General features: G+C 46.1%; 1 protein-coding gene across 3 annotated transcripts in view; it reads right to left on the bottom strand.

The window, feature by feature from the left end:
* The window catches only part of LOC139259903 (PTB domain-containing engulfment adapter protein 1-like), a 797,963-nt gene that overhangs the window by 127,407 nt on the left and 646,848 nt on the right, over nt 1–23,708 (bottom strand). For all 3 annotated transcript variants that reach the window (XM_070875832.1, XM_070875834.1, XM_070875833.1), the window contains one exon: nt 2,516–2,653. In XM_070875832.1, coding sequence (XP_070731933.1) covers nt 2,516–2,653 — 138 coding nt within the window. The remainder of the gene's footprint in view (nt 1–2,515; nt 2,654–23,708) is intronic.

The following is a 23,708-nucleotide window of genomic DNA, read 5'->3' as shown; positions in this document are numbered from 1 at the left end:
TGCTCATGTCTACCTTGGACTGCACTCACACCTCACATTTACAGGCAAAGGCACACCTACTGTGACATAACTGTGTCACCTGCTACAAGGACACCTGTAGCAAATGGGCAATGAGGGGTTAGCTCTGGCAGTGAGAGTAACCACAGCCTTATTATTAGGTTCACTGTCACCACCTCCTTCCGGGCATCTGCAATACTGCACTACATGAAGGTTACCTTGGAAAGGTAAACAGGCCCCCACCAGCCCCTGTGGCTGTCATCTCCTGCAACACCACCTCAGCGTCACAGCCATCAAACTGCTGATTTGAGTGTAATGCTGCTCTATCAATTTGCCAAAGTATTAGTTTCCTGTCACAGCATTTACTGTGCCAACCGAGTCTGCGTGGATGGGCTGCCATTTTAAAAATTGCCCTTCCTCAGGTTTGGAGCGGTGTAGGGGACTGCTCCGCCCGCTTTCCTCCCGCAGGGTGCATGCGCCGACTCCTTACCGACCGGCGGCGACCCCTTCCCGAAATTGCCCTGCAGGAGTGGCGCTGCCGCCGGTCGGTGCCACTGATAGCTTTTGCTGTCGGTATCCTTTCTGCAGCTTGATGGTGCGGCCGCCCGTAAAGTGGAAATGGCGCTGCCGGCGCGCCATGTTATTTTTTTTTTGTCGGCCGATTGCCATGTCGGGCCGAAAATTTTGGCCGCTAGCCCGTCCGAAACCCTCCCTGGTGGCCCAGTGTTTGCCACTAAAGTGGCCGCAGAGTCACAGCAGCCCTCCCCTTTAACTGATGGGGACGCTGTAGCGTGATGATGTAATCAGTGTGGCGCTGATGACCTGCAGCGTCGGCCGCTCCGCCCCGGCCCCACTTCAGCCCCGCTAGTGATGGCTATTCCCACCAGCCCCCACTTCCACCCCGATGATGAGTCCACTTCCAGCCCCGCTTCAAAAACAAATCACGAAGTGCTGAATTTCTCCCGATTGACCGCCAATTCGTTGGGGTGGACGCAACGCATCGGAAACGGTCGGTGTGACTGATTTCAGGCGGTGGGTAATTTCGGCCCCAAGGCTTTCAAAGGAAGCTGCAGTATAAAAAATGCCTCAGCCTCAAATCAAAGGTTCTCAGCTGAACATTCAGGGAATGGAATTTTTTTTATTTGTTCACAGGATGTGGGTGTCATTGGCGAGGCCAGCATTTATTGCCCATCCCTTCTTGAACCGCTGCAGTCCATGTGGAGAAGGCACTCCCACAGTGCTGTTAGGGCAGGAGTTCCAGGATTTTGATTGAGTAACGGTGATATATTTCCAAGTCAGGATGGTGTATAACTTGCAGGGGAACTTGCAGGTGATGGTGTTCCCATGCGCCTGCTGCCCTTGTCCTTCTAGGTAGTTGAGCTCATGGGTTTGGGAGGTGCTGCCGAAGATGCCTTGGCAAGTTGCTGCAGTGCATCTTGTAGATGGTACACACTGCAGCCACAGTGTGCCAGTGGTGGAGGGAGGGAATGTTTAAGGTGGTGGATGGGGGCGCCAATCAAGCTGGCTCCTTTGTCCTGGAAAGTTTCGAGCTTGTTGAGTTTTGTTGGAGCTGCATTCATCTAGGCAAGTGGAGAGTATTCCATCACACTCATGACTTATGCTTTTAGATGGATGGAAAAGCTTTGGGAAATCAGGAGGTGAGACATTTGCCACAGATTACCCACCTTCTCTTGTTGCCACAGGATTCATGTTATAAAACATGACTGGTCCTTGAAGGGAAAATGCAGTGCAAAGCGTGTGAACTCAGTTACACCTTGCACTTGGGAAAATCCAAGAACTTTCACCTCCTGATCAGCAACCTACATTGAGAAGGTGATATAGTGCTGTCTCCTTGCAAAGCGGGCATCTGTCACCTGCCTGATAGCTGTACAGACTGATTTTTCTGCTGTTACTCGTTGTACCTGCAATGAGCCTGCAGCACAGAAGTTGAGAACTACCATAACCTTCACAGCCACAGGCAACGCTATGTGTGCTCTTGTGTTTGGCTCCAATTCTTGCTACCAATAGGTGACATAGTTCAGTGATTGACTGCCTGCTGAAGCACAGCCTCCTCACAAACTGCTCCTCGGTCATGTTGAGGTAAAACATCCTGCTTTGGAAAACCCACATGTTGCAAGGCCTTCTTGATCTTTGTGTCTTCTTTGAGCTTCCACAGGTCTGTGCTGCCGTGCTTACTGTTGCTGGCAGCCTCAATGGCAATCCCAGAAACAGTTCCATCTTTTCTGGTACTCCTGCAGTTCATGAAGTCAAATAGTGCAGCTGCAGCTAAAAATAACAGGTTTGCCTGAATCTGGCAAGTTGCATTTGGACGCCCATTTGACATCCGCATCTCATTGGGTTAACACATAAATTTTACAAAAAAATACAAATATATGAAAAATTATCAATCAATCACATTTATGAATTGCATTACTTGTGCAGAGCATTACATTCCAGTGCTGCAACTTTCTCAGCAGTTTGGCCTTTCACATAACATTTCAATGTGTTGTAAACTTACACACTTCTCACTGTCAAACACATAACACATATGTTTGTTTGACTCAGCATCCTTGCAAATAAAAGTAAATATCTTCTTGTCCGTTTTGTCATCAGCACAGAAAGATATTCGATGTAATTGACAATTATGCAGAATTTCCTGCAATATAAACAAAAATTGTATCTTTTAATAATTTAGAATTATAAATAATGGAGAAGAAATCCAGCCACAAAAGATAAATTCAGTGTAACATTTACTAACTGGTTGTGCCTTAAAGATCACAACTGGAGTCAGCAATTAAAACTAGGCTCATTTGTCCCAATTAACATGCCTCATTTTTGATCTGCAGGAACCCTGATCAACCCAGACTGCACTATCTTGCTCCATAATTCTCTACCTATCTCTGTCACACAGATTCTCCATCTCTCACATCGAGAGTACAGGAACGTGACACGGAGAAACCCACAAGATTACAAATAGTAATTCATCTTTTGTTGTAGTATATTAGTCTTCCTGGGGCAATGATATACTTATTGGAGGTGTGGACAATCATCAACTACTTAGCTTTTAAGACCTCGTGGAAGATTTTCATCAATTTTGAGAATAATCTGGAATCAGAAAAACAGGCAGGCTATGTTCTCCCTCTTCTGCCTGTTCCAGATATCCAAGATCTTTCTTTCCTCTGATCTCCTATAAGAAACCACAGTCTCTAATTTTCTGAGACTACTCTTCCAAGTTCTTTGGAAAAATCCCCCCTCTCCCCCTGGCCTTTGTCCATCAAGATCCCATATCCAGGCCTCTTGAGATGCCCTCTCCCATCCACACCTATGAAATCCCATGACTGACAACTCTGTTCACTGCATAAGACAGGGGAACCAGTTAGAGATGAGGTGGGAAGAAGTTCAAAGAAAGATTTCAATTGGTTTGGAAAATCCTCAGGAGTAGTTGACTGGTTTTGGTACTTATCACCCCAAAATGCTCATCGAAGGTATTTATCCACAAAATAAAATAGGTGAAATTTTTGTCACATTCTTTCCATTAATTGAATTTTAATCTCCCTAATTTCCAAACACTGGAAGGTAATAATGGATAGCTATCCAGTGAAGCGCCGAATGTCAGTAAGAGTTACAAAAGAACGTCTCATATGGTTTATATTCATCACCAGAAAACCAAGGTGAGATTACAACCTTGAAAGTACTCAGGTATATTTTTCTAATATACACGGTGAAATTCACGGAGGTTATTTTAATTTTAAATTTTTTGTTCCTTTTTTTTAGCAATTGTAGCAGTACCAGCACACTGTCCATCTGTGTCTACTACATAACAGTGAACCATGATATAATTAATGACGGTGATATATTAAAAGGCTTACATTATACAGTGGCTAGGCTTGTAACATTTGCACTTGTGAGTGAAGAAAACAATTCTAAAGACTAACTAAACACGTAGGCCCCAAGTTTCGTGCCGCGGCAAAAACGGCACACCTCCGAGCTGGGCGCCTGTTTTTCGCGCCGAAAACTGCGCCTAAAAAAAAGTCCGATATTCTCGAGCTCCTTGGAGCTCGATGTCTGCTCTTCACTGCAGGGGGCGGAGCCTAACACTCGCGCCGATTTTCTAAGTAGCAGGGGGCGGGTACAATTTAAATTAGCCGTCGTGGTGCACGTTGGAGCGTTCGCGCATGCGCAGTCTCACACAAACATTGGCACTCGGCCATTTTTAAAAATACTGCAGAAAAAGTGAAGATTTGTTTCTTGGACCTCTGCAAAGGCTTGTAATTTAATTTTTTTTGATATTTCTGTGTGTGAGGGAGTGCTTTTAGCAGCACTGCTGAATAAATCACCTGCTGAAATCAGTGAGTTCAGCTTTTCACTGCAAAACTTGCAGAACCGGTGCTGCATTGGTGCATGCAAATTAAGGACTGTGTGTTTGGAGAAATAAGAGTGCCAATTCAACTTTGCAATAATACGTGGTGTTGACAATGCAGCACCCATTCTGCAAATTAAAATATAAAACTGTCGATGTGGCTGCCTCTCCCTGTCCAAATAGCCTCAGTCCCCCTCACAGCTCGAAGGCTGCTGCTGATTCTTTGGCTGTCGGCCAGCCACTGACGCCGCCCCTAAAGCGTGGCCGAATGGCCTCAAGAACCTTAATGAGCTGCGTGTGTCCTGCGTTGATTCTTCGGCTGCCGGCCAGCCACTGACGTCCTGGCCGAATGGCCTCACATCGGTCCGCTGATTCTTCGGCTGCCGGCCAGCCACTGATGCCGCTGATATCTCATGGCCGAATGGCCTCGGGTCCGACCAGTGCTGCTTCTTCGCGGCCAGCCACGAAGAGAATGAAGGCCTGCCTCAAGCACTGCAGCTCAGCTCGAAGCTTGCTGCCGCTGCCGTCGAGACACTGACGCCACACCCCTGCCTGTCTCCAACATGAAAGGCCTGCCTGAAGCACTTTCACACAGGTAGGAACATGGTTTATTTAATCTTTTCTTTGCTTATAAATTTTTATTCAGGTTGGATTTATTTGTATAATATTTGTATAAGTATAACTAAGGATTGATTGTAGAATTTAATGACATCCCTTCACCCCCCTCCCCCCACACCTCGTTACCTACGCCTAATTTGTAACCTACGCCTGATTTTCTAAAGTGTAGACAAGGTTTTTTCGAGCATACAAAAATCTTCACTTACTCCATTCTAAGTTAGTTTGGAGTAAATTTTCACTCACAAAACTTTGAAATCAGGCGTAAGTGGCTGGACACGCCCACTTTTGAAAAAAAATTCTGTTCCAAAGTGAAACTGTTCTAACTGACTAGAACTGGAGCAAACTAAATGTGGAGAATTCCGATTTCTAAGATACTCCGTTCTACACCAGTTACTCCTAAAAATCAGGAGCAAATCATGTGGAAACTTGGGGCCACAGAGTGATTAGGAAACAGATGTGAGGCATTTATTTAATGCGTGCTTTATGTTATGTATGGAGAAAGAGTCAGTCTGAACACTGTGAGCTCAAAGTAAAGTGTGACCTTAGTCTTTTATTGCAGGTCTCCAGAGTGCCTCTCCAACCTGTGAAGCCTCCTTAAATACCTGTGCTCCCAAGCGATTATGGGATCCCGTGGGACTCCAAGGGATGAGCCCTCTGATGGCAGTACAGAGTAAATACAAGTTTACATATATAACAACACTCCCCACCCCCACCCCCCGCGCCCCCGCCAAAGTCAATAGTGTAACTATTTACAATGTGAGTCGATCTGGAGTCCTTCTTGCTGTGGTTGATCGTCTCGGTGTGAAAGCTAATATTGATGGATCATTTGTTGGGCCCTCGCTGGGCTGCTGTGCAGCTGGTCTTGCTGGGCTGCCTGGTGTGTTGGGTCCTGCTGGGCTGCTGTGGATGATGGGTTCTGATTCGTGGTCAACCGTGGGGCCGGTTGCCACTGGTGTGTATGTTGGGGGATCAAAAAAGGTAGGGTCCAAGGTGGGTTGCTCAGGATAGTCTGTGAATCTGAGTTTGATCTGGTCTAAGTGTTTCCGGTGAATGAGTCCATTTGAAAGTTTGACCCGAAACACCCCTCTTTGGCCACGACAGTGCTGGGAACCCATTTGGGACCTTGTCAAAAATTCCATACAAATACAGGATCATTGATTTCAATCTCGCGTGACACAGTTGCGCTATCATAATATGTACTTTGTTGAAGCTGCCTACTCTCTACCTGTTCATGTAGATCAGGGTGAACTAACGAGAGCCTTGTCTTAAGTGCTCTTTTCATGAGCAGTTCAGTAGGTAGGATCCCAGTGAGCAAGTGGGGTCTCGTGCAGTAGCTAAGCAGGACTTGGGATAGGCGAGTCTGCAGTGAGCCTTCAGTTACCCTCTTCAAGCCTTGCTTGATGGTTTGCACTGCTCTCTCTGCCTGACCATTGGACGCTGGTTTAAACGGGGCAGATGTGACATGTTTGATCACATTACGGGTCATGAATTCTTTAAACTCAGCACTGGTAAAACATGGCCCGTTTTCACTCACCAGAACATCGGGTAGGCTGTGTGTGGGAAACATGGCCCACACGCTTTCAGTAGTGGCAGCGGATGTGCTAGCCGACATTATCTCACATTCAATCCACTTGGAGTACGCGTCTACAACCACAAGGAACATTTTACCCAAGAACAGGCCTGCATAGTCGACCTGTACCCTAGACCACGGTTTGGAGGGCCAAGACCATAAACTTAGCGGCGCCTCCCTGGGTACATTGCTTAACTGCGAGCATGTATTACATCTGTGAACGCAGGACTCTAAGTCTGCATCGATGCCGGACCACCACACGTGGGATCTGGCTATCGCTTTCATCATTACGATGCCTGGATGGGTACTGTGGAGATCGTTGATGAAGGTGTCTCTGCCCTTTTTGGGAACAAACACACGATTGCCCCACAGAAGCCAGTCTGCCTGTATAGACATTTCATCTTTGCGCCGCTGGAACGGCTTTATCTCTTCCTGCATTTCCACTGGGACACTGGACCAGCTCCCGTGAAGCACACAGCTTTTGACTCGAGATAATAAGGGGTCCTGGCTCATCCAAGTTTTGCTCTGCCGGGCAATGACGGGTGATTTGCTCACTCTCAGATGCTTCCATGACCATGGCTAAGTCTGCGGACTGCGCCATTTCCACCCGCGTGGTGGGCAATGGCAGCCTACTGAGAGCATCGGCGCAGTTTTCTGTGCCTGGTCTGTGGCGGATGGCGTGGTTTTACATGGACAACATGAGCGCCCATCTCTGGATGTGGGCCGATGGGTTGGTATTTATCCCTTTACTCTCGGAAAACAGTGATATGACTGGCTTATGGTCAGTTTCCAATTTGAATTTTAGCCCAAACAGGTATTGATGCATTTTCTTTACCCCAAAGACACACGCTAATGCTTCTTTCTCAATCATGATGTAGGCTCTTTCAGCCTTAGACAGACTCCTGGATGCATGAGCAACCGGTTGCAGTTTCCCCAAATCATTAGCTTGTTGCAATACACACCCGACGCCATATGACGAAGCATCACATGCTAATACCAAACACTTACATGCATCATACAACACAAGCAATTTGTTTGGGCACAACAATTTTCTCGCTTTTACAAAAGCATTTTCTTGGCTTTTGCCCCAAACCCATTCGTCCCCTTTTCATAGTAAGACATGCAGTGGTTCTAACAGTGTGCTGAGACATGGTAAGGAGTTACCAAAGTAGTTCAGGAGTTCCAGAATTGACTGCAGCTCCGTCACGTTCTGTGGCCTTGGTGCTTTCTCGATTGCCTCCGTATTCGCGTTGGTGGGCCTGATGCCGTCCGCCGCAATCCTCCTTCCCAAGAATTCCACTTTAGGCGCTACGAAAATGCACTTTGAGCGTTTTAACCTGAGCCTCACGCGGTTGAGTCGAATAAGAATCTCCTCCAGGTTCTGCAGATGCTCGACTGTGTTCCGACCTGTGACGAAGATGTCATCCTGGAAGACCACGGTGTGCGGAACCAACTTCAGTAAGTTTTCCATGTTTCTCTGGAATATTGCCGCCATTGGTCGGATTCCAAACAGCCATCTATTATAAATAAAAAGACCTTTGTGCATGTTGATGCAGGTGAGGCCCTTCAATGATTCCTCCAGTTCCTGCGTCATGTAGGCTGAAGTCAGATCCAGCTTCGTGAACATCTTTCCTCCCGCCAGCATTGCAAAGAGGTCGTCGGCTTTTGGTAGTGGGTATTGGTCCTGCAGGGAGAAACGATTGATAGTTACTTTGGAATCGCCACAGATTCTGACGGTGCCGCCTCCCTTGAGGACAGGAACGATCGGACTGGCCCACTCGTTGAACTCGATCGGTGAAATGATGCCCTCTTGTTGCAGCCGGTCTAGCTCGATCTCTACCCTTTCTCTCATCATGTATGGTACTGCTCTCGCCTTGTAATGGATGGGTTGCGCCCCTGGAATTAGGTGGATCTTCACTTTTGCTCCTTGGAATTTTCCGATGCCTAGTTCGAACAGTGAAGGGAACTTGTTTAAGACCTGGGCACACAAAGTGTCATCAGCGGGCGATAGCGCTCAGACGTCGTCCCAATTCCAACGTATCTTTCACAGCCAGCTCCTGCTGAGCAGCGTGGGACCATCGCCCGGTACAACCCAGAGTTGTAGCTTGTTACCGCTCTATCGTAGGAGACCTTTACGGAAACACTGTTGATTACGGGAATCAGTTCTTTTGCGTAAGTTCTTAGTTTCGTACGAATTGGAGTTAAGACTGGCCTTGAGGCCTTGTTGCACCACAATCTTTCCAAAGCCTTTTTGCCCATGATAGACTGGCTTGCGCCCGTGTGCAGTTCCATGTACACCGGGAGTCCATTTAGTTCAACATTCAGCATTATTGGGGGACAATTCGTAGTGAATGTGTGCACCCCATGTACCTCTGCCTCCTCGGTCTGAGGCTCTGGTTCGTCGTGATCCTTCGTGGATCTGTCCTCCTCTGCAACATGGTGGTTTACAAGTTTAACAGGATTAGCAGCTTGCCTGCACATATGTTAGAGGTGTCCCACTGTTCCACAGCCCTTTCAAACAAACCCTTTGAATTGACACGAATGGAAACGATGATCACCCCCGCAGCGCCAACAAGGTGTTAATGGCCTTGCATTCATCACCCTTGATGGTGGACTCTGAGACATCTGTGGACGTGCAGCTGCAGGTATGTGTGACCAGCCCTGTGAGGCCTCCTTAAATACTTGTGCTCCCAAGGGATTATGGGATCCCCTTGGGACGCCAATGGATGAGCCCTCTGGTGGCTGTACAGAGTAAATACAAGTTTACATATATAATACTTTACATATGTGGTTTTCTTGCAGCGACACACTGACCTCGCACCTAGCATTCCTTCCTGTCAACTGATGTTGCAATGAGTTATTCCAAAGTACTAGTGCACTCCATTGAGTCGCATCTAGTACAGAAGAATTTTTTTAAAGGAAAAGAATATGGGTGATACAAGAAGCAAAATGAAAACAAGGAAAATAGAACAGAGTATTACATAGAATTAAACACAATGAAATAAAAACAAGTGACAGTAAAAAGCCACTTATTTCACAATTTCCATATAAATAAAATCTTTTTTTGAGCAGGTTGGAGAGGGGCGGGGGGTGGGGGAGGGAGCGGGGAAAGAAAGTCAGGTAACTGTACTTGTCGTAAGGTGATGAGATATCCTCTTACATAAATTTCCCCTACCCAGCTCCTTATCAAAGTTCTTCTCCTTATATCCATCTACATAAACGTTTGGGGATCATTCCGGTCTTCAAAGTGTGAAAAGTATTAAAGGAAAAGAAAGGCAGTCATTTCATGCCAAAGTCGATTGCAGATTAACTTTTGACAGTAATGGAAGTTGAAGACTCATCTAGAGCTGGTATTATATAAGCACCTGGAAATCTGCAGACTTTCCAAAAAGCAACAAGGACCTTTTTATGTCACTTCCACATAATAGCTACCTGAGCAGTGATCCTCCAGGATCAAGAAAAGTTAAATATCAAAGGGTAGAGTTGCTGCTTTGGGCGCAATTTGTGCTTGAAATTGTGCTAGTTTTCCAAAGTGAAGTTTTCGCTCAAACTCATTTCCATATTGATAAACGTAAAAGAACTAGCACAATCGGGCTCATAAAAGAATGTAATTGTTTATTTTCTTCACCTTGCATTGAAAAATATTCCTTGATGTAGTTAACTGTGGTAACCTGGTGCAATTTTATTAGTACAGCTGAAAATGGGTTTATCACAAAATCTAAGCATTTTTAATAAGAGTGTCTAACCCACTACTTGTGAGTTACCCAATTTTAAATTATTGAAAATGACTTTTTAAAAAACTATACAGAATCATTTACTAGCTTCATTGGTGTATATTATTCAGTTTCTTATTAAATTATTATTTTTTTAATATTTTAAAGATTATAAAGTGCCTTTGCGCCTAAAAACAGCTTAATTTTAAGAGCCTCCTCAAAGGCTCGCAAACGGGTGCATTCAGCGGAACCTCACCATGGTAATTAATTTGAACTGGAGGCATGGCCAGTTTTGTGGGCGGGACCTGATTCCAGCGCAATGTTTTTTTAAACCAGCGTAAAAGATCACGGAAACTCGATTTACTCTGGATGTAACTCGCTCTTAAAGTTCCTCGATCGTTTACGCTGGTTTATCCGATTTCAGGCGGATCCAGTGCAAACTACCTGTGAGCAAACAAGATCAATTAATTATATCAAAACAGTGTCTATCTCATTAGGGACTGAATGCTAAAATATACTACCCATTACTGACTATAGCTTATGTGATGTTTTTTCTCTCATTTGTTCCCTAGACTTTCCACTAAATGGCCATCGCCCCAAAATATGGGCCTTGTTCCAGCAACATAGGGCATCTCAGCCTTACTGATCGCTGGTACAAGGCCCATTTTTTTTAAACGATTTTCCACTCGGCCTTCGGCCGGCGATATGGAATGGGCAATCTGATTTTTCGGCGAAGTCATGTTCGCCCACCGAAAGAGGAAGTCAAAAGCTTCCCTAGCAACGGGCTCCTGCGCAGATGTGAGATTTTTTTTCCCGGCCAACTGGCTTTCCCATGTTTTGGGAGGTCAGGGGTCATCCAGACATGCGCAGAAGGCAGAGAGAGGGGTTCGAGAGAGAGAGAGAGAGGAGAGAAGCAGGAAGGTTGGAGTGGATATATTTAGCAGCGATTCTTATTGAAAACAGAAATTTAAATCAAATTAATAGTATCTAAAGAATTGGAGAACAGTACATAACAGTATATAACAGCATATACATTTTGGAAATGAGTATAGAATCAGAATCGGAGAGGAAAAGGGCCAAACCCTTTAGTGACGAGGTAAACGAGGCCCTGGTCAATGAGGGGAATACAAGGTGGGCCGAATTAACAATGAGTGTGCATGGCAAACCGCCACCCGGTGTCTACCAAAAAATCTGGTTGGAGATTGCAGCCGTGGTTTCTTCTGCATCCCATGAGGCGAGAGGGGTGGTGAGCAGTGCAGAAAACACTGAAATAGCTTGGTGGCTGCAGCAAGAGTAAGTTGCATTTTATATTTTATATTTTACTGATTATATGTAATGTTTTACTTTTGCATGTAAATTTTTATTAGAGCAATGAATGTCCTGCATTTAATTCAACTTGGACATTCTTCATTGTATTAATTAAACCATGTTAAGAGTAAGTTGCATCTTCTATTTCAAATTTTCTATGTAATATGTTACTGATGCATGCATGCAAATTCTTAATATTACAATGAATCTCCTTTATTGAATTTAAGTTTGTCATTCTTAAATGTGTTGCGTGAACCACCAGCATGTAACATTTTAAACATTTTAAATTGTTGTGACCTCAAGATACTACCTAGTCCATTAGCTTATGCCATGCCATGCCATGCTCTTTTCTCGTTTGCAGAAGAAGATATCTATCGAGCAACGGCGGACGGGGGTGGGGGGGTGGCGGCATTGCTCAGCTACAACCTTTAACAGAAATCAAAGAGCGTGCGGCAGCGCTGGTTGGCCGTGAAAGCCGTTTGGCCACCACCCGTGGTCTGGGTGAACCCAGCCATGCATCTCGTGAGTAATTTGTAATTTGTCGAGCTGTATTAAAAACAGTATTAAAAACTTAATATGTAACTGATCTAATGTCCTTTAATTATAATGCAAAATGCAATATAATTGTAATGTGCTTATGATGTACTAATGATGTAATGTCATTTCATGCATACATAATAAGCAGGGAATATGAGGCAGGGATTGCAGCAGCTACAGCTTTCTGGGGTAGTGAAAAGTATTGATATGTAACGTCTCTTGGTAATGTACATGGTTATATTATAATAAGCTCTGTAAAAATGTCATCATTTGTGTTTTTAAGGTAAACCTAATACACTGGTACAGGTGCAGTCAGCACCAGCACCTTCAACATCTCCATCGGTGGAGCAGGAGGAACTTGAGGAGCTGGAGGAACCTGATCTATTTCCTCGCCTAGAGAATGAGGAGGAACAGCAGGAGGATGAAGAGGAGCTGGAGCTCCTGCACGAGGCGGCTGTTGATGTGGGAGGAGGGCGGGGTGAATCTGCGGTCATCTCAATTGAGAGCGATGAGGCACCAGGACCAAGCGGTGTGCAGCTGGCGATGCCAATGGGCGACATATTGCACACGTCGACCCCACGGAGGTCGGGTCAGCAAGGTGAGCAATCGCCTACCTTGGAAGGGCAGACAGAGCGCTTGATCTCAATGTGCAGGGAGACGGTCGCGATAGGTCGCAAGCTTATCCAGGGGTTCAATCAGTTCTCCACGAACTGGAGCCAGTTCTCCATGAACTTCTCCAACTGGTCTGTCATGCGAACTGAGTTAGCCCGACAGACCTTGGAGGGGATCAGAGAGCAGACCGTGGTAACCAGTGCCCTTCGGCATGCGTTGCTGGCTGGAAATGCTGCTGCACCTCAAGGTGTCGTGTTGGGCCCAAGTGCAACCCCAAGCACTCAAGCGAGTACGGAGGATAGAGTTCCACCTGACTCGGTAGACTAACATTGTCATACTTTGTCTTCCACTCCCACACCACCACCATGGCAGGAAGTCTTGTCATTGCCCGCTGCACGCCAGCTTCGTCTCGGTCTGCAGAGACTAAAATGGGCGGGTGGTGTTAAAACACGGGGTGGGAAATGACCTGGAGGGAAACGTGGCCGCAGGTAGGGAGGAGGGTTGGTTTTTCATGTTAATTGTTAATTTTTTGAAAGTTTGTCCATTCATTGTTGTTTGGGGTTGGGGGGAGGGGTGGGTTGTGGGGGGGGGGTTGAGGGTGTTGATGAAATATTTTTAATAATTTGTTTTGTTAAATAACATTTTTTATTGAGTTTAACAATTGTTGTGCCTTCTCTCATAGTTACATTAAGCATAACATGTTAACAATTGTTCTGCATTAGTTGAGCATTGTATTTTTGTTACAAAAGTTTACTTAATTTAAGCATTAATGAAAATGCCAGGCCATTGCAGGCAGGCAGAAACATAACTCCTTTTGCTTAACAGTAAATGTAAATGTGACTATCCACAATGAAAGATCATGAAAAGCATTCATAAATGAGCTGCTGACGCAACAGCTTAGCAGCCGCGTAACTACCACTGGCTACTGGTCTTCGGGGGTGGGACCATGGCTAGATCGCCAGGCTGATTGCCATCTCCGAGGTCCTTACCAGCCGTTTCTTCCGTCTCTTCCTCCTCTTGCTCCTCGCCGGCTGACTCTTCCGTCTCCCGTCCATCTGGAGGTGGACCTGCAGTCCCATCTGGCATTAGTTATCCTCTCCCTATAGCTAGGTTATGCAGCATGCAACACACCACAATAAATTCAGCGACCTGGTCAGGGTGGTATTGTAGGCTGCCACCAGAATGGTCCAGACATCTGAAGTGCTGCTTTAGGACTCCAATTGTCTTTTCGACAATGTTGCGTGTCGCTATGTGGCTTTCATTGTAACGTTTCTCTGCTTCAGTGATGGGATTACGCAGTGGGGTCATCAGCTAACTGGCAAGTCCATATCCTTTATCCCCCAGCATCCAACCTTCTGGCTGATTGACAAACAGGTCAGGGATAGCACTCTCACATCGGATGCAGCATTTACTGTCATGATTATTTGCTGGAGTCGACAACAAGCTGCATATTCAGGGAGTGGAATCCCTTTCTGTTACAAAATACCTCCGTGTTCTTTCAGGAGGATTTCAGGGTAATGTGCGCGCAGTTTATTGCTCCCTGCACCTTGGGGAAGTCTGCTATTCTGGAGAAACCCAAAGCCCTCCCAGTATGTGCCTCCCTGGTCATAGGGAAGCTATAAAGCCCATCCTGCGAGTGTAAAGGGCTTCAGTCACCTGCCGAATACAGCAGTGTGTAGCGTGCTGAGAGATATGACAGATGTCGCCAGCTGAAGCCTGAAAAGATCCCGAAATGTAGACGGCTAGGGCTGCAGTAGACTTCACCTCAATGGACAGTGCGGTTCTGATGGTGCTGGAAGGCTGAAGATCAGCCTTGATGAGCTGGCAAATCTCATCGATAACCCCCTTCAAGAGGCGCAGCCTCCTAAGACATGAGTTTTCAGACAAGTTGAGGTAAGATTGCATTTCTTTGTACCTTCGTTGGCTGTATGCTCAGCTCCCTTGTCTCCTCTGTCTCTGTCTGCGCATTTCTCTGCCACCTCTTCGATTGATCCTTTCAGAAACCAGCTTGTGAGCAGTTACGAGTAATGGTGCAGAAAGCATAGGCCCCATAACTATCAATAATTATTTTCAATTCTATAAATGCACTTTTCACTAAAGAATGGTAATCTATTAAACTACTCTCGCTATACAAGCCCCAGTCTGTGTACCAATCTCAGTCTAATGCTCTCTTATTCCAGCCCCAGTCTAACACTAGTTTTCACTTGGTATAAATGCACTTTTCATTAAAAAATGACGAATCCACTCGGCTGCTATTATTAAAATTAAATATAATTAATTGTCTGAGTAGATCTGTCTATACAGCTCCCTTAAATAACTCACAACCATCTACGGACGATTTTTTAGCTGCCTCCACCCCTCCACCGATCTTCAAAATGGCATCCGTAGTGCCCATTTCCTTCTGTAAAGCCCGGGAAAAGCAACTATTACCCAGACTTGTTCTCGGAGAGCGATCAGCCCGGCCTTGTGATGGCGCTGTGCCAAATGTTGGAATGTGTTATATATGTGGACTTGTACTTACTCTGTACAGGCACCATAGGGCTCATCCCTTGGAGCCCCAAGGGATCCCATAATCCCTTGGGAGCACAGGTATTTAAGGAGGCTTCACAGGTTGGAGAAGCACTCTGGAGATCTGCAATAAAAGACTAAGGTCACACTTTACTTTGAGTTCACTGTGTTCAGTCTGACTCTTTCTCCATACTCAACAACTGGCGACGAGACAGAGATAACGAACCCAAAGATCCTGGAAAAATTCTTGGAGGGAGATGATTGGGAAACTTTTGTGGAGTGACTCGACCAATACTTCGTGGCCAATGAGCTAGATGGGGAGGAGAGCGCTGCCAAACAAAGGGTGATCCTCCTCACCTTCTGTGGGGTACCAATGTATGGCCTCATGAAGAATCTTCTCACTCGAGCGAAACCCACAGAGAAATCGTACGCCGATTTGTGCACACTAGTCTAAGAGCATTTGAACCTGAAGGGAAGCGTTCTGATGGCAAGGTACCGGTTCTACACCGACAAAAGGTCTGAAGGTCAGGAAGTGGCGAGTTATGTCGCCGAGCTCAGACGCCTTGCAGGACATTGTGAATTTGAAGGACATTTGGAGCACATGCTCAGAGACTTTTTCGTACCATACTTTGCAAACTTTTGACTGTAGAGACCCCAACCTTGAGTAAGGCCATAGCGATAGCCCAGGTGTTCATTGCCACCAGTGACATTACGAAGCAAATCTCTCAGCACACAAGTGCTGCTACAAGTACTGTGAACAAAGTGATGTTGTTTTCGAATTGTAACGTACAGGGCAGGTCACACATACCTGCAGCTGCACGTCCGCAGATGACTCAGAGTCCACCATCAATGGTGATGAATGCAAGGCCATTAACACCGCTGTGGGGGTGATCATCGTTTCCATTCATGCCGATTCAAAGAGTACGTTTGCAAGGACTGTGGAACAATGGGACACCTCCAACAAGTGTGCAGGCAGGCTGCAAAACCTGTTAAACCTGCAAATCACCATGTTGCAGAGGAGGACAGATCCATGGAGGATCACAACAAACCAGAGCCTCAGATAGAGGAGGCAGAGGTACATGGGGTGCACACATTCACCACGAATTGTCCCCCGATAATGCTCAATGTTGAACTAAATGGACTCCCGGTGTCAATGGAGCTGGACACGGGCGCGAGCCAGTTCATCATGGGAATAAAATGACTTCCAAAAGGCTGTGGTGCAACAAGGCCTCAAGGCCAGTCTTAACTCCAGTTCAAACGAAACTAAGAACTTACACTAAAGAACTGATTCCTGTAATCGGCAGTGCTACCGTAAAGGTCTCCTATGATGGAGCGGTGCACAAGCTACCACTCTGGGTGGTACCGGGTGATGGTCCTACGCTGCTCGGCAGGAGCTGGCTGGGAAAGATACACTGGAACTGGGACAACAGTATCGCCCACTGATGGCACTTCGTGTGCCCAGGTCTTAAACAAATTTCCTTCGCTGTTGGAACCAGACATCGGGAAATTCCAAGGAGCAAAAGTGCAGATCCACCTAATTCTGGGGGCGCGACCCATCCATCACAAAGCGAGAGCAGTAGCGTACATGATGAGAGAAAGGGTAGAGAGCGAGCTCGACCGGCTGCAAAGAGAGTGCATCATTTCACTGATCGAGTTCAGCGAGTGGGCCATTCCTATTGTCCCAGTCCTCAAGGGAGACAGCACCGTCAGAATCTGTGGCGATTACAAAGTAACTATCAATCGTTTCTACCTGCAGGACAAATACCCACTACTCAAGGCCGACGACCTCTTTGCAACGCTGGCGGGTGGAAAGATGTTGACGAAGATGAATCTGACTTCAGCCTACATGACGCAGGAACTGGAGGAATCATCGAAGGCCCACACCTGCATCAACACGCACAAAGGTCTTTTTGTTTATAACAGATGGCCATTTGGAATCCGATCAACGGCGGCGATATTCCAGAGGAACATGGAAAGTTTACTGAAGTTGGTCCTGCACACCGTGGTGTTCCAGGACGACATCTTGGTCACAGGTTGGAACACAGTCGAGCACCTGCAGACCTGGAGGAGGTTCATAGTTGATTCAACCGCGTGGGGCTCAGGTTAAAATGCTCGAAGTGTGTTTTCCTGGTGCCTGAAGTGGAGTTCTTGGAAAGGAGGATTGCGGCGGACGGCATCAGGCCCACTAACGCAAAGATGGAGGCAATCGAGAATGCACCGAGGCCACAGAACGTGACGGAGCTGCGGTTGTTTCTGGGACTCTTGAACTACTTTGGTAACTTATTACCGGGTCTCAGCACACTGCTAGAGCCACTACCTGTCTTACTACGAAAAGGGGACGAATGGGTTTGGGGCAAAAGCCAAGAAAATGCCTTTGTAAAAGCGAGAAAATTGTTATGCTCAAACAAATTGCTTGTGTTGTATGATCCATGTAAGCATATGGTATTAGAATGCGATGCGTCGTCATATGGCGTCGGCTGTGTATTGCAACAAGCTGATGATTTTGGGAAACTGCAACCGGTTGTTTATGCATCCAGGAGTCTGTCTAAGGCTGAGAGAGCCTACAGCATGATTGAAAAAGAAGCGTTAGCGTGTGTCTATGGGGTAAAGAAAATGCATCAATACCTGTTTGGGCTAAAATTCGAATTGGAAACTGACCATAAGCCAGTGATGTCCCTGTTTTCCGAGAGTAAAGGGATAAATAGCAATGCATCGGCCCGCATCCAGAGATGGGTGCTCACGTTGTCTACATACAACTATGCCATGAGCCACAGGCCAGGCACAGAAAACTGCGCTGATGCTCTCAGTAGGCTGCCATTGCCCACCACGGGGGTGGAAATGGCGCAGCCGACAGAGAATGGTTATGAAAGCATTTGAGAGTGAGCAATCACCCGTCACTGCCCGGCAGATCAAAACCTGGACAAGCCAGGGCCCCTTATTATCTCTAATCAAAAGCTCTGTGCTTCACGGGAGTTGGTCCAGTGTCCCAGTGGAAATGCAGGAAGAAATAAAGCCGTTCCAGCGGCACAAAGATGAAATGTCTATACAGGCAGACTGCCTTTTGTGGGGCAATCGAGTAGTGGTCCCCAAGAAGGGCAGAGACACCTTCATCAATGACAGTACCAAACCAGGCATCGTAATGATGAAAGCGATAGCCAGATCCCATGTGCGGTGGCCCGGTATCGAAGCGGACTTAGAGTCCTGCGTTCACAGATGTAACACACGCTCGCAGTTAAGCAATGCACCCATGGAGGCACCGGTAAGTTTATGGTCTTCGCCTTCCAAACCATGGTCTATGCAGGCCCGTTCTTTGGTAAAAATGTTCCTTGTGGTTGTAGATGCGTACTCCAATTGGATTGAATGTGAGATAATGTCGGCTAGCACATCCGCTGCCACTACTGAAAGCCTGCGGGCCATGTTTGCCACTCACGGCTTACCCGATGTCCTGGTGAGTGACAACGGGCCATGTTTTACCACTGCTGAGTTCAAAGAATTCATGACCTGTAACGGGATCAAACATGTCACATCTGCCCCGATTAAACCAGCGTCCAATGGTCAGAGAGAGCAGTGCAAACCATCAAGCAAGGCTTGAAGAGGGAAACTGAAGGCTCACTGCAGACTCGCCTATCCCGAGTCCTGCTTAGCTACCGCACTCAACACTGGGATCCCACCTGCTGAACTGTTCATGAAAAGAGCATTTAAGACAAGGCTCTCGTTAGTTCACTCTAATCTACACGAACAGATAGAGAGCAAGCGGCTTCAACAAAGTGCATACCATGATAGCGCAAATATGTCACGCAAGATTGAAATCAATGATCCTGTATTTATATTGAATTATGGACAAGGTCCCAAGTGGCTTCCCGGCACTGTTGTGGCCAAAGAGGGGAGCAGGGTGTTTCGGGTGAAACTTTCAAATGGGCTCAATTCACCCGAAACACTTGGACCAAATCAAACTCAGATTCAGGGACTATCCTGAGCAACCCACCTTGGACCCTACCTTTTTTGATCCCCCAACATACACACAGTGGCAACCGGCACCACGGTTGACCACAAAGCAGAACCCATCATCCACAGCAGCCCTGCAGGGCCCAACACACCAGACAGCCAAGCAAGGCCAGTTGCATAGCAGCCCAGCGAGGGCCCAACAAATGATTCAACAACACCAGCTTTCACACCGAGACGATCAACCAGGGCAAAAAAAGCCCCTGATCGACTCACATTGTAAATAGTTGCAGTATTGACTTTGTGGGGGAGGGGGGAGTGTTGTTATAGATGTGGACTTGTATTTACTCTGTACAGGCACCAGAGGGCTTATCCCTTGGAGTCCCAAGAGATCCCATAATCCCTTGGGTGCAGGGGTATTTAAGGAGGCTTCACAGGTTGGAGGGGCACTCTGGAGACCTGCAATAAAAGACTAAGGTCACACTTTACTTTGAGCTCACAGTGTTCAGTCTGACTCTTTCTCCATACTCAACACCTTGTGTGGGCGATCAGTTCGGCGAACAGTTCGGCGAAGTGAGTCGAAACTTGGGGATTATTTTTCCAGCGATCTTTCTGGCCTAGTTTCCACCATTTCCTCAAAATGGACGATAGAGGTCCGTTTTGGGCGATATATGGTCCATAGGTGGGCGACGAGAAGTGGAAATTTTACCCTCTGGATTTTGGGGGATATCAGGAGCCCAAGATTTTCTTCTGACCTTTCGTGCATCTCCTGCATAACTGCCAGGGTGGGGAACACAAAATGGGGCAGAAAGCAATGACTTGTGTACATACACCCCCAGGTCTCTCTATTCCTGCACCCCTTTAAAATTGTACCATTTTGTTTCGATTGCCTCTCCTCTTTCTTCTTACCAAAATGAATCACTTCACATTTCTCTGTGTTAAATTTCATCTGACATGTGTCTGCCCATTTTACCAGTCTGTCTATATCCTCCTGAAGTCTGTTACTATCCTCCTCACTGTTTACTCCATTTCCGAGTTTTGTGGCATCTGCAAACTTTGAAATTATGCCCTATATTCCCAAGTCCAGATCATTAATATATATCAAAAAGAGCAGTTGTTCCAACAGTAACCTCTAGGGGACACCACTGTAAACTTTCCTTCAGTCGGAAAAACAACCATTCACCACTACTCTTTGCTTTCCGTAATTTAGCTAATTTCGTATCCATGCAGGCACTGCCCCTCTAATCCCTGGGCTTCAATTTTGCTAACAAGCCGACTGTGCGGTACTTTATCAAATGCCTTTTGAAAATCCATATAGACAACATCAATCGCACTACTCTCATCTCTCCATTACTTCAGCAAATAATTCAATCAAGTTCATCAAACACAATTTATCTTTAAAAAATCCATGCTGGCTTTCATTTCTTAGCCCATATTTTTCCAAGTGCCAATTAATTTTGTCCCAGATTAATGTTTCCAAATGTTTCCCCACCACCAACATTAGGCTGAATGGCCTCGAGCTGTTGGGTTGATCAATTATCCTTTTTTGAACAGGGGTGTAATATTTGAAATCCTCCTGTCCTCTGGGACAACTCCCATATTGAAGGAGGATTGGAAGATGGCTTAACCACATGGAACGATTCCATCCAATCTCACCCCCATTTGGACGGAATTGTTCATTGGCGCGAGGCCCTGAAACATCCCTTTTAACCATGCCATTCCAATCTGTGTGGTGGGATTTCATGTGCAGGTTATTGCTGTAGACTCGTCACTTCCTTGCCCTCATCTTTCATCCAGATACACCTTGCTGAAATGGCTTGCCGACTGGCAGAGGCACACATCCCCAATGGAAAGCCTTTTATTCAGGGATCCTCCCCTACACCACTGGGAACCTGGAGTGAAAAGTATTGCACGGAGTGGTGGATAACTGTTATCTCCTATGGCACTTCATGGATATCCAGGCCACATGGAAGAAAACGTTTTCCACATTTATTTGCAGTGTGAGAAGTTGCAGCCCCTCTTTCACTATTCAAAGGGGTTATTCCTCAACTTTTGGTTGTACTTTAGTCCCATGTTTCTGATCTTGGGTCACCCTGGTATATAAGGGGTTGAGCATGTTGGAGGACCTCCCTATGGGTCCACTCCTGGGCCTAGCCAAAACCACTATTCATCGATCCAGGACGCGTAGAATCCGCAACGAGGGTCAATCAGACTGCTTGCATTTCTTCTGCTGCCTTGTGCACCCCTAGGTGGCCCTGGAGAGTGATCACACAGCATCCATTGCTATGCTTGAGACCATTAGCGACTGGTGTGCACCGCAGGATTGTCAGCAAGGTAAGTTGTGGGTGGGTGGGGGGAAGGGAGGGGGCGGGGGGGGGGAGTGTCGCAATTGCGGAGGGTGCGGATTCTGGGCCGGCAGCAGCCCAGATTATTTATGTGTGCCCCAGAGTAGGAGGAGTGCTTTCGGGGGCATCAAAAATAATTTAAAACTTACCTTTTGCGGGCTTCTTTGGTTCCATCGCCCATGGAACTGGTCGGAGTGCGCGCGTGTGCAGGCTCTCCCCTAAAATGGCAATTGAGGTCCTATTTACCTTGTAGGATACCAATTTTCATATTAAAAGGAGCCTGGCTTGAAACAGGCGGGTGCTTTGGATACCCTATGGTAGACCCCTTACAAAATGGAACCGGCTGCATCGCCGATGTTGACGAGGCGGTAAGGCCATCAACCCCATTTTGAGGTCGTTACTGCCCCGTTACCACCAGGTGATAGCAGTGAAAATCACCCCATTACAAATCCAGGAATGTACTGTCAAAGTGAGTGTTTACAGCTTTTTCTGTTTTTGATTGCAATTTCCAGCATTTGCAGTATTTCTTTTCTTTATAATTTCAGTTTACTAAAGGAAACCTGGAATTAAAACCAGACTCATTTAAAGTAAAAAAAATCAATTAAATTTATCAAGCTTTACTTTCACCCATATCTCTATTAGAATGCAACTCCTTATTAAATTAAAACCATTTAAAAACACATCATGCAACAAAAAGAGCAATGTTCATCACTTGTAGCAAAAAACTAAAATGTGTTGCTCAATTTTGAAAAGAAAAAAAACGCATTTGACTAAATGCTGTCTTACACCTACAACTCAAAGCTGAATAGGAAAATCAATTCCAGGGAACTTATTGCATGGACTCTGAGAAGGATTTTTAAAAATTCTGGTAATTTTGCTGTCATGAAAATGACATTTTAGATGACGACCTGGCTTGATTAAAGTGCACTCTGCTCCTACATGCAGCAGCTCTTCAAAGCAAAGAGAACAAGCAATGAAAGAAAAGGAGCAAGATTCGATCATTGAGCTCTTCAAAAGATTCAAGCTGCCTTGGCCTCTGCTGTGAAGGTCACGTTGTGGTTGCACGGCGGAATATGTTAATACATAGAAAATTTATTATGCTCGAATTGCCTATTTCCATGTTGTACCTTCTATGTATAAATTCAGAATTATTCAATGTCTCCGTGAGTTTGAGCTGCTGTTGTTGGCGTCTTCATTGTTGAGGAGGTGGGGGGATGGAAGCTGAGCTCTGCTTTACATTATACTTTTCATCCACTGAACACGGAGAGAGAGAGAGAGACAGACAGAGGCCAACACTTCGCATTTACTCACAAGCAAACCACAGGCGTGACGCATGACCCTCATTTTCTCCTGGGTTGCTTGCAGCAGTGCTTGGGAGATTAATCTTTCATGCCTGGAGACTCCAGGAGAATTTGGATGAATTATCAATCCTGCCACACACAAAGGCAGTGGGAGCTGAAGGGTGGGAATTTAAGCACCATTTTACATTCACTTCAATGAAAAATGACAGGGGAAAAATGATTAAGAAGGGGAAAACAACAGTGGTTTTCAACTATTTCATTCCCAAAATCACTGGTTTGTTCCCTTACAGGTAGTCTACAGACTTGGGAAAAGATAATGTGAAAGGTGGGGGAGGAGGGAAGGCAAATGGAGAAACGGAACTAATTGGAATAGAAAAATTATTAGATAAACTTACCTATAACGGCAACTGCAGTAGCCAAATTATGAACAGCTATTATTTGGAAATTTTACATTGCTCACAGAGGCCCCAGCCTAAATCACTAACGAAAACCCATCTATACCTTGTGCCTGTTATCCGCCACCATCACCCATCAAAGTTTCACCTCATCTCATTAGTGCACTGGCAATGCCCGTCAACTCTACTTTCCTATTTTTCCTGGGTTGCTCACATCAGTGCCTGGGAGATTAATCTGTCTTTCCAGAATATTGTCGCACAAGTCAGAAGAGTTGGTAACTACATCGTCGGCTCATCTGGTGGTGGAGGAGGGACCCTGGAATTTTTGTCTCCGGGAGTCGGGAGTCTTATGTTTGAACGCTGAGAGTAGCCAGTGATGTATGGAGGAGAATTTGTAGTTGCCTACAGGGGAAGATTTTCCTCCTAGTTAGAATAGCAACAACTGAAAGGAAAGAGAATAGAGCCTCGAATTTGACTTCTGAGCCTGGGAATTCTCTTTTAT

This window comes from Pristiophorus japonicus, chromosome 3 (assembly GCF_044704955.1).
Source record: "Pristiophorus japonicus isolate sPriJap1 chromosome 3, sPriJap1.hap1, whole genome shotgun sequence".
Classification (NCBI taxonomy): domain Eukaryota; kingdom Metazoa; phylum Chordata; class Chondrichthyes; family Pristiophoridae; genus Pristiophorus; species Pristiophorus japonicus.
This window is presented reverse-complemented; position numbering and strand designations above follow the sequence as displayed.